At 42.4% G+C, this 16118-nt stretch overlaps 1 protein-coding gene across 14 annotated transcripts in view; it reads left to right on the top strand.

The window, feature by feature from the left end:
- Nucleotides 1-15374, top strand: part of sox6 (SRY-box transcription factor 6) — an 832058-nt gene extending 816684 nt beyond the window's left edge. For 13 of the 14 annotated variants that reach the window (XM_072466398.1, XM_072466399.1, XM_072466409.1 and 10 more), the window contains 2 exons: nt 6221-6437; nt 14609-15374. In XM_072466398.1, the coding sequence (XP_072322499.1) occupies nt 6221-6437; nt 14609-14912 (521 nt within the window). In that variant the 3' untranslated portion in view covers nt 14913-15374. Of the gene's footprint in view, nt 1-6220; nt 6438-14591 lie in introns of all 14 variants that reach the window. The other variant, XM_072466411.1, reaches the window with a different exon arrangement.
- Nucleotides 15375-16118: the final 744 nt, after the last annotated feature.

Genomic DNA, 16118 nt, shown 5'->3' on the forward strand with positions numbered 1-16118 from the left:
CCAACCCGGCGCTGAGAATCCCGCCCGTGGTTTATTTAGACTTTCAGAAGGCTTTCGACAAGGTCTCACACAGCAGATTTCAATGTAAAGTTAAAGCACATGGGAATTTGAGTAGTGTGTTGAGATGGATAGAAAACTGGTTGTAACAGACAGGAAGCAAACAGTTGGAATAAATGGGTCTTTTTCCGATTGGCAGGCAGTGACTAGTGGGGTACCGCAGGGATTTTTGCTAGGACCCCAACTGCTCACATCTACAAGGCACAAGTCAGGAGTGTAATGGAATACTCTCCACTTGCCTGGATGAGTACAGTTCCAACAACACTCAAGAAGCAGAGATGCTTCAGCGGGATTTGGACAGGCTGAGTGAGTGGGCTTATGCATGGCAAATGCTGTGTAGTGTGGATAAATGTGTGGATAAATATGGGTATAGAGGGATAGGCACTAGGAAATGCTGAGAGTTTTGGCCAAGGTTGGTATCATGCCCTGGTATCAGGGCAACACAGTGGTTAGCACAATTGCTTCACAGCTCCAGCTCCCAGGTTCGATTCCCGGCTTGGGTCACTGTCTGTGCGGAGTCTACACATTCGCCCCGTGTCCTCCCATAGTCCAAAGATGTGCAAGTTAGGTGGATTGGCTATGCTAAATTGCCTTTCGTTTCCAAAAAAGGATAGGTGGGGTTACGGCCATAGGGTGGAGCTGTAAGGATAGGGTGCAGGTGTGGGCTTAGGCGCTCTTTCCAAGCGCCAGTGCAGACTCGATGAGCCAAATGGCCTCCTGCACTGTAAATTCTATGATTCTATGAAAGGTACAGGCTTGGAGGGCCGAAGGGCCTGTTCCTGTGCTGCATTGTTCTTTGTTCTTTATCCGCTTCGGTTGCAAAAATAGGAAGGCAGATTATTATTTGAATGGGTGGAAATAGAGAGAGGTGGATACTCAGCGAGACCTTGGTGTTCTCGTGCATCAGTCATTGAAAGTAAGCGTGCAGGCACAGCAGGCAGTAAAGAAGGCAAATGGTATGTTGGCCTTCATAGCGAGAGGATTTGAGTATAGGAATAGGGATGTTTTACTCCAATTGTATAAGGCATTGGTGAGGCCACATCTGGAGCATTGTGTGCATTTTCGGTGACCTTATCTGTGGAAGGATGTTCTTGCTATGGAGAGAGTGCAACAAAGGTTTACCAGACTAATTCCTGGAATTGCGGAACTGTCATATCAGGAAAGACTAGGTCGGTTAGGATTATATTAATTGGAGTTCAGAAGAGCGAGAGGGGAAAATCTAGAAATTTATAAAATTCTAACAGGACTAGACAGGGTAGATTTAGAAAGAAGGCTTCCAATGGTGAGGGTGTCCAGAACGAAGGGTCATAGTTTGAGGATAAGGGGTAAACCTTTTAGGACTGAGGTGAGGAGAAATTTCTTCACCCAGAGCGTGGTGAATCTGTGGAATTCACGACCACAGAAAGTAGTTGAGGCCAAAACGTTGTGTAATTTCATGAATGAGTTAGATATAACTCTTGGGGCTAAAGGGATCAAGAGATATGGAGGTGGAAGGCTGGATCAGGGTGTTGAATTTGATGATCAGCCATGATCATAATGAATGGTGGAGCAGGCTCAGAGAGCTGAATGGTCTCCTCCTGCTTCTATTTTCTATGTATGTTTCTATTTCTGACACTACTCCAAACCCCAGAATAGTTGGAGATGGAAACATTTGATATCACAGCTGGTGTGTTTGGGGAAAAGAGAGAACAAGTGCCAAAAATGATGAGTCAGGCTAGTTTTTAAAGCAAGTCACTCGACAACCCACTTAGGAACCATATTTTTTTTTCTTGTCACAAGTCATCTTACATTAACACTGCAATGAAGTTACTGCAAAAAGCCCCTAGTCGACACATTCCGGCGCCCGTTTGGGTACACGGAGGGAGAATTCAGAATGTCCAAATTACCTAATAACACGTCTTTCGGGACTTGTGGGAGGAAACTGGAGCACCCGGAGGAAACCCACGCAGACACTGGGAGAACGTGCAGACTCCGCACAGGCAGTAACCCAAGCCGGGAATCGAACATGGGACCCTGGTCCTGTAAAGCCATAGTGCTAACCACTATGCTATTGTGCTGCCCACATTGCATCATGATAGCCATACATTTTATAAGATTTTTACCTCTAACCTTTTTTTTAAAATTTAGACTACCCAATTAATTTTTTCCAATTAAGGGGCAATTTAGTGTTGCCAATCCACCAACCCTACACATCTTTTGGGTTGTGGGGGCGAAGCCCAGGCAAACACGGGGAGAATGTGCAAACTCCACACGGACGGTGACCCAGAGCCGGGATCGAAGCTGGGACCTCGGTGCCGTGAAGCTGCAGTGCTAACCACTGTGCCACCGTGCTGCCCTCTACATTCAACCTTCTTATATATTTTATACTCGATGAGGTGAAAGATGTCCATCCTGTTGAGTAAAACACATTTTTGGCACCCACCTCCAAAGTTCCATTCAGACGTTAGGTCAAAAATAGACTGCTGAGCCTTACTTTTCTGAAGCCTCAGCTATACTATTGTCTGATGAGAGTTGCACTTGAATGGAAACAATTAATAAAAATATTGCACATTTAGCAGTATAAGACTCAAACCTCTGCGACTAGCGACCCATGGCATATATATTGTGGTTGAAGTGCGAGTATGAACTGACCTGTATGCTCCTTGCCCACAATTAAATTCCCAGTCATCCGAATGGAAAGCTTTTCTGCGTCAAGTGATGGTATTCACTTCTGCAGTTTCTCTAAATGATGTTTTTTGAAAGTCACACAGGATGGTACAATGGTACAAACAAAAGGGATTTCACACTGGTGCCAAGGAGTATTAAGCACGTGAATTTCATACCTCCAGTACAGTAAATGCCTAGACAGACAAAGCACTCCTTTTTGAGTGTTGAATATCATTTATTGTTTAAGCATGTTATTTTTCTCTTGCGTTGCATTTTAAATGCTGAGTAATAAATGAACTTGGGATCATTTTTGAAAGTAGTATTCCTGATTGTGTTTTAGGAGAATAAATTAATTTAAAGTCTGAATTAAATGAATCTGCATCTACTTTATCAGTTTATATTCAAGGAGGTTAGATGAAATATAGAACGGCGTGGGTGGCAGGACAAGTGATGTTTTCATCCTTTCTCTCCTTCCCTGAGGCAAAACATGCACAACCTGAAGGCTCATATAGGGCTACTGAAAATGCAATCCAGATGCGTCAGGCAGGTCTAAGCATTGTGCCGCTCTGATCGTTGAACTTACGACCGGTTATTTTGGAAGCTATTGAAGGACCAAGCTGCCTCATTGCCAGACATGTTTTTATTCGTATCAAACATAAACAATGCAGGTTTAAAGCAAGGAGACTGGATCTTTTCTGATGTGCTGTCAGGTAGAATAGACAACGCGAAAGACACAAGTCATGTTGTATTCTGAGAGAAAGGAATATTTTTGGCACTAGCCTCGGGCCACATGGACAGACTGCCGAAGTTCTTTTAAGGTGCTAGAAAACTGTGATAGCAGCCAATGCATACTTGAAAGTAGCCTAGAGCAGCTCTGTCTGAATTTAAAAAGGAGATCACAATGTGAAAAATTGCGGAGTGAGTTAAAAATTAAGTTACAATCATTCCAAGGCATATCAACTGTTGGTGGGGGAAAGGGGGAGGAGGGCAACAAGCTGACTAGGAACACAAATTTGGATCAAATGCTTTCCCCCTCAGTTAACTCTCTTGATTTGCCAATGTGACCATTGTTAGCCTCTGCCCCGTTTCAGAGTCTAAAAGAGGCAGCATTCTGCACACATTCCACAGGGCCAGACTATATTTTAAAAATGTGTAACTGAGGGGGAATAGGAGTGAATCCCACAAGGTTGGAAAAAATTGAATGAAAGATGACGTAAATCAGGAAGTAATGACTAGGTGACACCAAACTTAGTTTTAAAAGCATATAGATGGATGCACACCGTTTTAATCCCTACAAGGGAATGAGCTAAAAGGAAGAGGGAGTCATCATTTCTGGTAGGTGCAGGAAAGAAGAAATGTAGAATGATGTTGAGTTGCCGAAGTTGACAGAGAAGGTTGTGGTGATGCCAAGCCAAAATTCAAATTTAAGGGGGAAGATAAATTGGAGGATGGTGACTTTACATAGGTCAGAAAGGACACATTTGAGTACGTAGGAAAGGAATGGGGCTGTGGTGGTGTGACCGCAGTTGGCAAACACCTCTTCAATTAGATACTTCCCTTGTCTGAGATCTGACATTAAAAGGATGCGTTAAAGAGACATTTCCGGTCCGCTGACCTGCCATTCCAAAAAGATTTTAGGACCCCCTTTCTACTTGTTAACGCTCTTGCGCCTAGAGAGGGATATGGTTCCCTGTGTGAAATCATAAAATACCCCAAAGGAAGACCAAAGCACAATAATAAAAATTAATGGAAAAAAGGTCCTTCTGAAAGAAGCTCATTCCATCTTTGATATTCATGAAAGAAAAGTAAATCCTTGCCACAACAATTGTTCCACAGAATCTGTTTCTCGTTAAATGATTTGTTGATATTCCATTTCCTCCACGGCAAAACAATCTGTTGGAAATTAAGGCCCCTTCGTACAATATTTCTCCTACCATTTTCAAGCAAAAGGGTCTACCTGCTGTAACTTTTATATTACGGCTGATGTTTCTAAGTTGTATATAAAAGCTAGGACAGTTCTGTTGGCAGCAATAGTGTATCTGTTGGGCCTAAACTGCTGTGTAGATTGAGTGGCAACATCAGGCCTGTCTTTAACATTACCCTGACCAAGACCTTTTCAGAAACCGCCAACTGTTTTTAATTACAATCAGTATGTTTATAATCACTCCGGCTACTTTATTTCAGTAATATCCTGAGAAATGTGGCAAAAATACAAGACCTGGTGTATTGTGTGTCTCCGCAAAATAGGAAAGTCCTCGTTTAATTTCAATTAAATGAATCAAGTATACTCGGAAGCCATATTTTTCTTCGTGCAATTTTCACAGCCTGAGAAGCATAAGTGGATGTAATAATAAAGCCTAATATTGATTGGAGAAAGTGTAGATACTGAATGGAAAAGTTCCTATCACCACATCAGAATATTGTAAATGTTTGAGACGAAGGAACTACAGAGTCAGAATTACAAAGCAAGTTCCATATAGGTTTTTGTTTTTCTTTTCTCTTTTGCTTGCTACTGTGCTCTCCAAGAGGTTGTCCCCAGGAGAATTGTTAGTATAGTAGGGTTAAGCCTTTACATCCTTAAATTAATGCTTTCAACATTTTTCACTTGGCAGTCTCCTCAAAAAGGAAGACTTTAATGATAAAACGAAAACATACAGTAGCAACTTAACCACTTCAGTTTAACTTTAATGTGCATTTTCTTTAAAAAAAAAGGTAAGCTACAATGCAAGGGTGTCATCATAAATACATTGCATATTTGCTTTCAAAAAATGTTTTTTAGTGACAAATTAATCATTTGGAACTTGCAGAAAAAAAAGAAGCTGTCCTATTGTTCTACCTGTTACTGAGGGAATAGAAACATTGGAAATGGTTATCAGGCAGATTGTGTGTAGGTTACATATCGTGAAGATTGATTGAATAGTTGCAGGACTTGCATGTAGCACACGTGCATCTGTATCATGACATTTGTTGGTTGAACTGCAAGTTCAGTCAAACGAAGCTCTAGTCCACAGTAACATCATTCAGAACATGAGTTAGTGAGGAACAATCAAACAGCTGAACAATGGTTCTGTGGGTAAATGCACCTGATGGTATTTCCCTGACCTGCGGGGCATTCTTGAGGCACCGGCTTCAGTGTCCTTAGAGAAAAGAGAAAGAAAATATCCGCCAACGTGTTCCATCCTGATTACACTGGAAAGTATGTCTACTGAGGTACTTAGTAAGGACAGCATAAAGCTTGGTAATGCCATACCAGGTGGTAAAATAGCTTGCTGACATTGATGAGGATGGTGGCCTTTGGCCTGATGAAAGGATTGGCGGCACTTGCAACCTTTCATTCTGGCCCAAGGACCTTTGTAATCTTTTCCTCAATGATTTTTAACCAGGCGTAATTCAGCATTAAAATGGGACCATATACATATGCAAACAGTACCTTGATTACGATATCACATTACCCAAATTCTTGGATGGTGTACTCTGGTGAGAGCTTCTTTTTGCGATCTTTGTCTGTCTTGTGCAGGATCTCGCTGGAAATCTATGTCCAACCAAGAGAAGCAGCCATATTATGAGGAGCAGGCCAGGCTCAGCAAGATGCATTTAGAAAAATACCCCAACTACAAATACAAGCCCAGACCAAAGCGCACCTGTATTGTGGATGGCAAGAAACTGCGTATTGGTGAATATAAGCAGCTGATGAGAAACCGAAGGCAGGAGATGCGACAGTTCTTCACTGTGGGGTAGGTGTTTCTGAGTTTTCAACAAAATATCTTTCTTCCTTAATATTCCGAAAGGTTGGTTTGGAAAGAAATGTTTGTTTTAGAGAAGCCATTAGCAGGTTAGACACCATACACCAACGCCTGTATCACTTCAAACCAGCAGTCACTTCCCACACATTCCAGGCAGGAAGTTGGGCAGTAGCATGTGAATGAGGTCTACCATTTAAAATGTACCAAACCAGCCGAAAGCCATTGACAATTAATATACCCACATTTACTTGTCTTTTTACATTTTTATTTGCTGTTGTGTTTTCAAATAATTCTGCAACATTAATTGCAACCTCTTCTTGATGTTTCTCTTCAAAGGTTTTGTTATATAATGCTAATTCGTTAATTGAACCTGTCTTAGAATACATGTCTTAGAATCATGGAATCGTAGAATTCCTACAGTGCAGAACGAGGCCATTCAATCCATCGAGTCTGCACCGATCCTCCGAAAGGGCACCCTACCTAGGCCCAATCCCCCGCCCTATCCCCGTAACCTCGTAATCCCACCTAACCTTTGGCCACTAGGGAGCAATTTAGATTGGCTAATCCATTTGACCGACACGTCTTTGGACTATGGGAGGAAATCGGAGTTCCCGGAGGATACCCACGCAGACAGATGGAGAAAGTGCAAACTCCACACAGACAGTCACCCAAGGTTGGAATTGAACCGGAATCCATGGCACTGAGAGGCAACAGTGCTAACCACTGTGCCACAGTGCCGCCAGTCTTAACAATCCGCAGCATGCAACTTATCAATCTCGACAGGGTATGAGTTCTGTATTTGGGTCAGAGCAGTTGCCTGCCTTGGGCCAAGCCAATTACAAAGCAGAATTGTGCCTTGTCACTCTGCATGAGATTCCCCAAGGATCTGAAGAAAACATGTTTCCTTTTAGAGTCTTCAGCTTTTACTGAAGACATTCCAGCATTAAATTACCGCCGAAATTGATGTATCTCACTCTAGGAAAGGTGAGGGACATTCAGATGACCTCAAAGGCATATATGACAAGTTTCTAAACATTAGGAATCCCTCTGAAGGCCTTTATTCAAGGGTCTGAAGAGAATAATTCCCAACTAAGCCCACTACAGGTTCCCTTGAATGGGGGATGTGTGGAAGATCTAACTACTGTCACCCCGGGGGAGAAAGTGTAGGTCCAGTTTAAAAGGGACCAGATAGCAGCAAGAATTCCATCCCATATTCTGGGCCCCTTGGGTGGAAATGGGACTCTCCTAACCTAGGAAATTTGGGGGCCAGCATTTTAAAAATGCATTCCTCAATCTGTGTCTCTATGTTGTGTTTGCAAATTGCTAGATCAAGCATTGGTGGAAATGTTGTCTGTTCTGGCAGTACGTAGTAAGGGATGAGATGGAGAAAATGGGCAGGAGTGTGCAGGATGTGACGGCTTATTAGTATGATGTAAGTACCCATCAACTCCTCAGATCTGCTCTGGCTGTCTATCTTTGCAGTTGCTGCTGACAGAACAAATGAAGCAAGAACATAGTGGAATTCTATCTGCTGGTTTTATAGTAGGCTTAAAACTATCTTGCTATGCACCCACACGTATAAATGCACACACGCAACTTAACAAATTCACCATGGTATGGTCGTGGCCAGTTGGAAAATTGTAATGGATTCTGTGCAAAAGGGAAAGTGTAGCAACATCAAAGTTTCACGAGACCTTTAATAGACCTTGTAGGGATACATAAGAAATAAATAAAAGTTGCATCGAGCATACATCCATCACATTGTAGACTACACACCTGACGTGCCAGGCAAAGTGTCCCTCTGTTACAAATACAAACCAATCTCAGAGGGAAAGAAAACCAGCCTTTCAGGTGGAACCTTCAATTTTAAAACATTTTACTGGCCTCTAATTGACCGAAGCTCCTATGTGTTATGATTACCAGAATTTTACCAGAGTGCTCTTAATCCATGTTAACAGCTTTAAGTTGTGCTCCATAGCCGACTTGGACTGTGTGTGGCTACTTGAGAGAACTGTTATCATTAATAAAACTTGGTTCACATGATGGTTATAAATCCCATGAGTTTAGTTCTTAAGATTTGAGGTCAATATAACCAAACTGAGATAGGCCTCTAGACGTGTGAATGGACCTGTCCACTCAGTTTTTTGTATATTGATGCCAGAGAAACTCTGAACAAAATAAGGAATCACAGAATTCCTACAGTGCAGAAGGAAGCCATCCAGCCCATCAAGTCTCCCCCGCACTATCCCTGTAACCCCATAACCCCACCTAACCTGCACATCTTTGGACACTAAGGGGCAATTTAGCTTGGCCAATCCACCTAGCCTGCACATATTTGGACTGTGGGAGGAAAGCGGAGCACCTGGTGAAAACTCCATTCAGCCAGTCACCCAAGTCCAGAATTGAACCTGAGCCCCTGGCGGTGTGAAGCAGCAGTGTTGCCACCGTGCAACCCTTTAATCTCTCATTGTTTTCATAGTTCCCTTCCCACTTAATTACAAACATTGTCTGAGAGATGTTACTGATAGGAAAAATGATTTTCCACTATGACCATCAGGCATTATCAGGTCAGATACACTGTGGTTAGTGTAAAATGAATCTTCTCCTGCTGTTACTTAACAGTATGTCTCAACCCCCATCTTAGTTGGCCTTAACTTAATTACTGTGACATTTTTCTACTTTGTACATCAGCCATACTTGTGTATTTGTTAGTTAAGATTGCAGTTTGGGATTAGATTTTATGCTGTCAACCTGTGTCTGCTCGGAATACGTTAAGATGTTGGAACCTATTTCATATTGCACCCTTTTCCCCAGCTGGAAGAGTGAGACTTGAGTCACAGCAAATTGGACTGTACTTAGATACCTGAATAAAGGACATTTGCACAACACAGCAGGCAATGGCCATTGCCAACAAAGTCTAACCATTTCCCATGGCATTCAATGGAATTACCATAATTTAATGCCCCACAATGACCATCCTGGAAATCACCTTTGAACAAAACCTTAACTAGTCCAGCTTCAGTTCCTCCCCCTCAATAAACCCTGTGTTCCCGAATATTTCCAGTATGTTATTTGTGTCCTCCTTTCTGAAGTCAGAACTAAGGTATGTATTTAGTTGGCAGCCACGATAGCAGTGGTTAGCACTAGCAGTGGTTAGCACTGCTTCTTTACAGCGCCAGGGACCCGGATTCGATTCCCAGCTTGGGTCACTGTTTGTGCGGAGTCTGCATGTTCTCCCCGTGACTGCATGGGTTTCTTCCGGGCGCTCCGGCTTCATCCCAAAATGCCCGAAAGACGTGCTTGTTAAGTGAATTGGACATTTTGAATTTTCCCTCAGTGTACCCGAACAGATGCCGTAATGTGGTGACCAGGAGATTTTCACAGTAACTTCATTGCAGTATTAAAGTAAGCCTACTTGTGACACTAATAAAGATTATTATTTATTTGTTCCTGATTATAAATTCCCCCGTGTCTCACTGTATGTGACCGACATTTGTCTTCAGCAATCTTGTTCTCTTCACATACCTTTTTTTTTTATAAACCCAATTCCTTTTGTCCAATTATGGGGCAATTTGGCCTGGCCAATCCACCAATCCTGCACATCTTTGGGTTGTAGGGGTGAGACCCACACTGGCATTGCGAGAACATGCAAACTCCACACGGACAGTGACCCGGGGCTGGGATTGAACCCAGGTCCTCAACGGCGTGCGGCAACAGTGCTAACCACTGCACCACCGTGCCGCTTGTTTTTCTTTGCATACCTACAGAAGCTTTTACAATCAGTTTTAAAATTCCTGCATGCTAACTCTTGTACTTTATTTGTCCCTTCTTAATCAATCCTTTTGTCCTCCTTTGCTGAATTCTAAGCTGCTCCCAATCCTCAGGCCTTTTTTTCTGGCCAATTTCTATGCCTCTACCTCGGATATAATGCTGTCTCTAATTTCCCTTGCAAGCCATGATGTGGCTACCTCTCCTATTTTATTTTTGCGCCAGTCAGGAATGAAGATTTGTTGCAGTTCACCCATTCACTCTTTGAATGTTTGCCATTGCCTATCCACCATCATCCCTTTAAGTACCACTCCCCAATCCATGACAGCCAACCCATGCCTCATACCATCATAATTTTCTTTATTAAGATTCAGTACCTAGCCCCAGAAACAAGTACACCACTCTCTATCTTAATTGATAATTTTATCATTTGATTGCCTTAGATAACGAGATTGCTAGATTGCCTTTCTCATTACACATTTCCCAGTCTAAGATGGCCCGTTCTTTAGTTGGTTCCTCAATGTATCAGTCCAGAAATCCACCACAAAGACACTCCAGGAATTCCTTCTCAATGGTATTGTTACTAATTTGATTTGTCCAATTTATATCCAGATTAAAATCACTGATAATTTTAGATGTCCCTTTATCACATGCATCTCTGATTTCCTTTTTAATGCTATTCCCAACAGTACCACTATGATTGCAGGTCTATGTACAACCCCCACTACATTTTTTGCCTCTTGGTGTTTCTCAGCTATACCCATATAGATTCCACATTGTCAGAGCTAATATCCTTCTTCAATATTGTGTTAATTTCTTCTTTAACCAGCAATGCAACACCACTGCCTATTCCTTTTTGTCTGTCCTTTCTAAATACTGATTACCCCTGGATATTCAGCTCCCATCCTGAGTCACCCTGCGGCCATGTCTCCATAATCCTGTTTATATCTATTTGCATGTTTAATTCAACCACTTTATTGCAAATGCTTCATGCATTCAAGCACAAAGCTTTAAGGCTTGACATTTTACCATTCCTTGTCCCATTCCCATTATTTTTCACTGTGGCCCATTTTGATTGTGGCCCTTGATTTCTCTGTGTATCGCTTTTCTTGTTCCACTTTCCTTTGTTTAAAGTTAAACCGTGGGCGGCATGCTCCAGCCCCCTAACCGTGTGTTTCTTGTTTAAAAAATATTTTTATTGGTGTTTGCATTTTTATACTGTACAAGAAATGGATGAAATAGTCATAATTTATACATTTTTTATGCATAATTTATACAACCCCCAAACCCCACCCCCTTTGCCCCTCCCCTCCCCTTTTCTGCTGTCTCCGGGTCCTATCCTAGGCCCTTCCTTTCACCGTAGATGGTTTGTTTTATTCTTTTAGTTTTGTGATGGACCCTCTGGTCCCCATGACGGTCTCTCCCTGGGTTCCCCTTTGGCATTTCATTGGGTCTCTTCCCCCCTGTTGCCCCCCTCGTTTCTGAGTACTTTCTGTGGCCCTGGTGGTTCCCGTGCGTTTCCTCCTCATTCTGTCCATTGTTGACTTTGAAAGTTCTTATTCCACTTTATGTATTCTGTTCTTATCCAAGTTCTGCCCTCCTCTGAGACCTTGCATAGATTCCCACAACCTGCCATTTCAGTTTAAACCCTCCCCAACCGTTCTAGCAAATACTCCCCTGGAACATTAGTCCCAGTCCTCCCCAGGTGTAACCTGCCCAGTTTGTACTGGTCCCACATCCCCCAGAATCAGTCCCAATGTCCCAGAACCCCTCATTAACCTCAACAGTGTCCAAAGCAATATATCTGTTTTTCAGGGGAATGGCCACACAAGATTCCTGCACAGCCTACCTTCTTGCTCTGCCTGGTGACCATTCATTCCTTTCTTGCCTGCAGAGACTTAGCCTGCAGTGTGACCATCTCTCTATACGTGCTCTCCATGGTACTTTCTGCCTCGTGGATGCTCCACTTTGTCCCCAGCCACTGCTCCAGGTCTGAAACCCCGACTTCCTGCTCACATGCTGGCCTCAGGCACTGGAAATGTTTCCACTTCCCACATAGAGCAGGAGGAGCACACTATGGCTTTGAGCTCTCCTGCCATGACTTTCCACTTTAAACCTTTGGACAGATATGTAAAATCAAATAATATCAATTACTATAGGGCACTTCTTCCCAGATCCTGGCTACTACAGAATATAGCCCTTACAAATTATAGTCAACAAAATATAAACCTTACAAACTATAAATGTTACAATTAGTAAATAGTTACCCAACCGTGCTCCCCCAATCAGCTGTTTCCACTTGCCCTGCATTACTTTTGAATCCTGACATTACCTCAGGAACTCCAAACTCCACCCTCAGTCTCTCATTTTTGTGCTCTTTTATCTTCCCGGTTCTGCTCTCAATCTCGCTCTTTTTTATCCTCCCAGCTCCGTTCTCAGTCTCGTTCTTTCTCGTGCTCCTTAGTCCACCCATCTCTGCTCTCAGCCTCACTCTTTCTCGCACTCTTTCATCTTGGCGCCTCCACTCTGTCTCACGATCTTTTAATTCCCTGGCTCCGCTCTGAGTCTCACTGTTTCTCATGCTCCTTTATCTTCTCAGCTCCACTTTCAGTCTTACTCTTTCTTGCATTCTTTCATATCGCCAGCTCCACTCTCAGTATCGCTCTTCCTCATGCTGTTTTATCTCCCCTGCTCCACTAGTCTTGCTTTTCTCACATTCTTTTATTTCCGTGGCTCCACTCTCAGTTTTGCTCTTTGTCACGCTCGTTTATCTCCCAGCTCCACACTCAGTCTCACTCTTTCTCACATTCTTTTATCTCCTCCGCTCTCAGTCTCCTCTTCCTCGCATTCTTTTATCCTCCCGTCTCAGTCTCCACTTCCTCGTGCTCTTTTATCCCCGCTCTCAGTCTCACTCTTTCTCGTACTCTTTTATCTTCCCTGTTCTGCTCCGCTGATAATTCCTCCTAAATTCACAATCCTACTCCTCAGCTTGAACCCAATTTTACTTTGTTTTGGAAGATCAATTAACTCATATACTACTGAACAAATGTAAACTGGATAATGACATTGATTTAATCAGAGCAGTTTAATTATTGTGTAGCATGTTATTTTTATATAGAACCATAGAATCCGTACAGTGCAGAAGGAGGCCATTCGGCCTATCGAGTCTGCACCGACCCTTTGAAAGAGCTAAAGACCTATGAAAACTGGGGTCACAATAGAATTGGAGAGACAATTCAAAGATTACAGAATGAGTCAAACAAAATGGATAATTGGGCAAGTCAATAACAGATGGCATTCAATGCAGATAAATGTGAAGTGCTGCATGTAAGAAATAAAAATAGGTGACCAATGTACTTCATGATGGGTGTTGAAATAGCAAAGAATGAAACTTAAAGTCATACAAGCCCCTTGGCACACTCGACTTTCAACTTGTCTGCATATCAACACGGCTAACCAATGCAGAGCTTGATGTGGCAAAGCTCCACTGGATAATTGAAATTACAGTATGCAAATTGGTGAAAAATGTAGTCTAATGATGTAACTATATGGCCAGATCAGTGCTGGAATACTGCATCCAGTTCTGCGATCAGGGATCTCAGAGAGGTGAAAGATTGGCATGACTTGGACTTTTCAGTTCAGAAGGAATGTTTATGAGAGATCTACTGGACATGTACAGAATTATTAAGAGAATTTTAAAAAAACTAAACCTGGAATGTTACTTTAAATTAAACTGAAAAAGTAGTACGAGATAACAAATAAAAGTAGTAAATCTAGGACTGACATCTGGAAATCTTACCACCCACGTCTTCTCTGCCCCTCTCTCCCCCAAACTCTCAATCTCTCTCCCCCACTCTCAATCTCTCTCCCCCACTCTCATGTCCTCCTTCCCCTATCTCATCTCTCTCTCCACCTCTCTCCTCTCTCTCCTGAACTCTCAATTTTTCTCCCCCAGTGATCAACAGATGGAATTGACTCCCAGATAGAGTAGTGGAGGCAACAAACCTGGAATTCCTAAATAAGCAATTAAAGGCAGTAATGGGGGGTCATATAGGGTGGAAATATTAAGGTTGTGCAAAATAGCCTTCCTCATTTTTGAATAGTTTATGATCTTGTGAAGGTAGTGATGTGGAAAGTGCAGTGTTGGTCATTGGCAGGTGGAATGGTATGACGACAAACAGTCGTTAAAAAAAATGAAGTTTGGCAGTGTGGTTTTGGGCCCTCCACAGGAGGTAGCGCTGCTCATTATCCTTACAGTACTGCTGCCAGAGTTGCAACAGCCACCAATGCTGTTAGGTAAATCAGGTAATTGAGCTGTGTTCTTCAAGTCTTTTAAAAAATAATTTCTTTTATTGATTTTGGTTGCTAACAAAGCAGTGTTCGTCTGTGCATAGGCAACAGCCTCAGATTCCAATCACCACGGCAGCAGGCGTTGTGTATCCCGGTGCTATCTCCATGGCAACCACAGCAGCATCGCCACAACTGACATCCGAGTGTTCCAGTGAATCTGGCAGCCCAGAACCCAGCATCCCTGTCATCCAGAGCACTTACGGCATAAAAGCAGAAAGCGTCAATCTGGGCATGAACGAAATGATGAACGGCGAAGATGAGATGGAAATGTACGAGGACTATGAAGATGATCAGAAATCAGACTATAGCAGTGACAATGAGAATCAGGAGGCCATCAGTGCCAACTGAAGAGCAACTGCAATCAGACTGTTATTTTGAACAAAAAAAAGTTATTGATGAGCCTGCATGTGTGGCTCCAACAGATTCATCAGCAATGGTCTTAAATGTTTCTTAATGTGTGAAGCATTCTGATTGTTTTTTTATTTTTACAAAGTATCATGGACATTTTACATTACTGGTTACAGCCTGAAAACAAAAAAAAAATGTCAGGACTTGAAAGCTGTTGCTTAATATAGATTCACAGCTATCCGGCAGTCTTAAAAGGTTTTTTTTTCCTTTCTCTTTTTTGAGCTTGTTTTAAAATACTTTAGTTTTTTTCTTAAGGGGTGGGGGGTTATATTCTCACTCAGGTATGCTGTGCCAACCAGCAACTTGTGAATGTGTTTTTAATCTGAACTATTTAAAATAACTTAAATTTCATAGTTTTGAAAAGAAAAGGGGGGGGGGGGGGGGGGGCGGGGCGGGGGGGAGGAGGGGGAAGAAAACCAAAACAAAAATGGCAGCACGTGTGCACAGCATAAAGCAGAACAACAAAGAGCTGAGCCCTGACTGGCTTTCCTTTTTTAAAAATTCTTTATTTTTGAGTTGCATATTGTACTGTTTGAATTAAGAAAGTGCCAAACTTCTAAAACGTTGTAATCTTAACACTCTGAAGTCTTATTTGGGAGACACTGCAAAAGTCTTAGACAATCGTCTTGTCATCTTAATGAGGAAAACAAATAGCTACACTTACAAAATGGTTCTTTCCAGACAACAGTGAAGTTACTCAGGAATATGGACGAAGGATATCTATTTGAGACAGGGGAGGAGCTTGCCAGAGCGCATGTGTCCAATCACTTTTTCTAATGTGTCACAACAGGGTGTTCAACAGTTATTTGTCACTGCCGGCAAGATTACTGGCGCTTGTCTCCTAAGCATACTTTTTAGCCCTTTACCTCATTATATTGGTTTCCGTTGAGTGTACCTTAGTCATTCCAGAGATCCATGGGGCCAATAATCCAGGATCATTGAATTTAAAAGAAAACACAAGGGGAATTTATTTTTAAATCTTGGGGGTAAAATGAGTGACTGTACGTTTCTCGGTGTTCTGTTTAGATGGGATACCTTTTGTCAAACCAGCTAAATATCTAGAACTTGAACAGGAATTACTCCATTAGTTTAAATCTGACCCATGTCATTGGCACTAACACTTTTTACCCATCCTCACCCCCGCCC

Source organism: Scyliorhinus torazame, chromosome 10 (assembly GCF_047496885.1).
Source record: "Scyliorhinus torazame isolate Kashiwa2021f chromosome 10, sScyTor2.1, whole genome shotgun sequence".
In the NCBI taxonomy this organism is placed as follows: domain Eukaryota; kingdom Metazoa; phylum Chordata; class Chondrichthyes; order Carcharhiniformes; family Scyliorhinidae; genus Scyliorhinus; species Scyliorhinus torazame.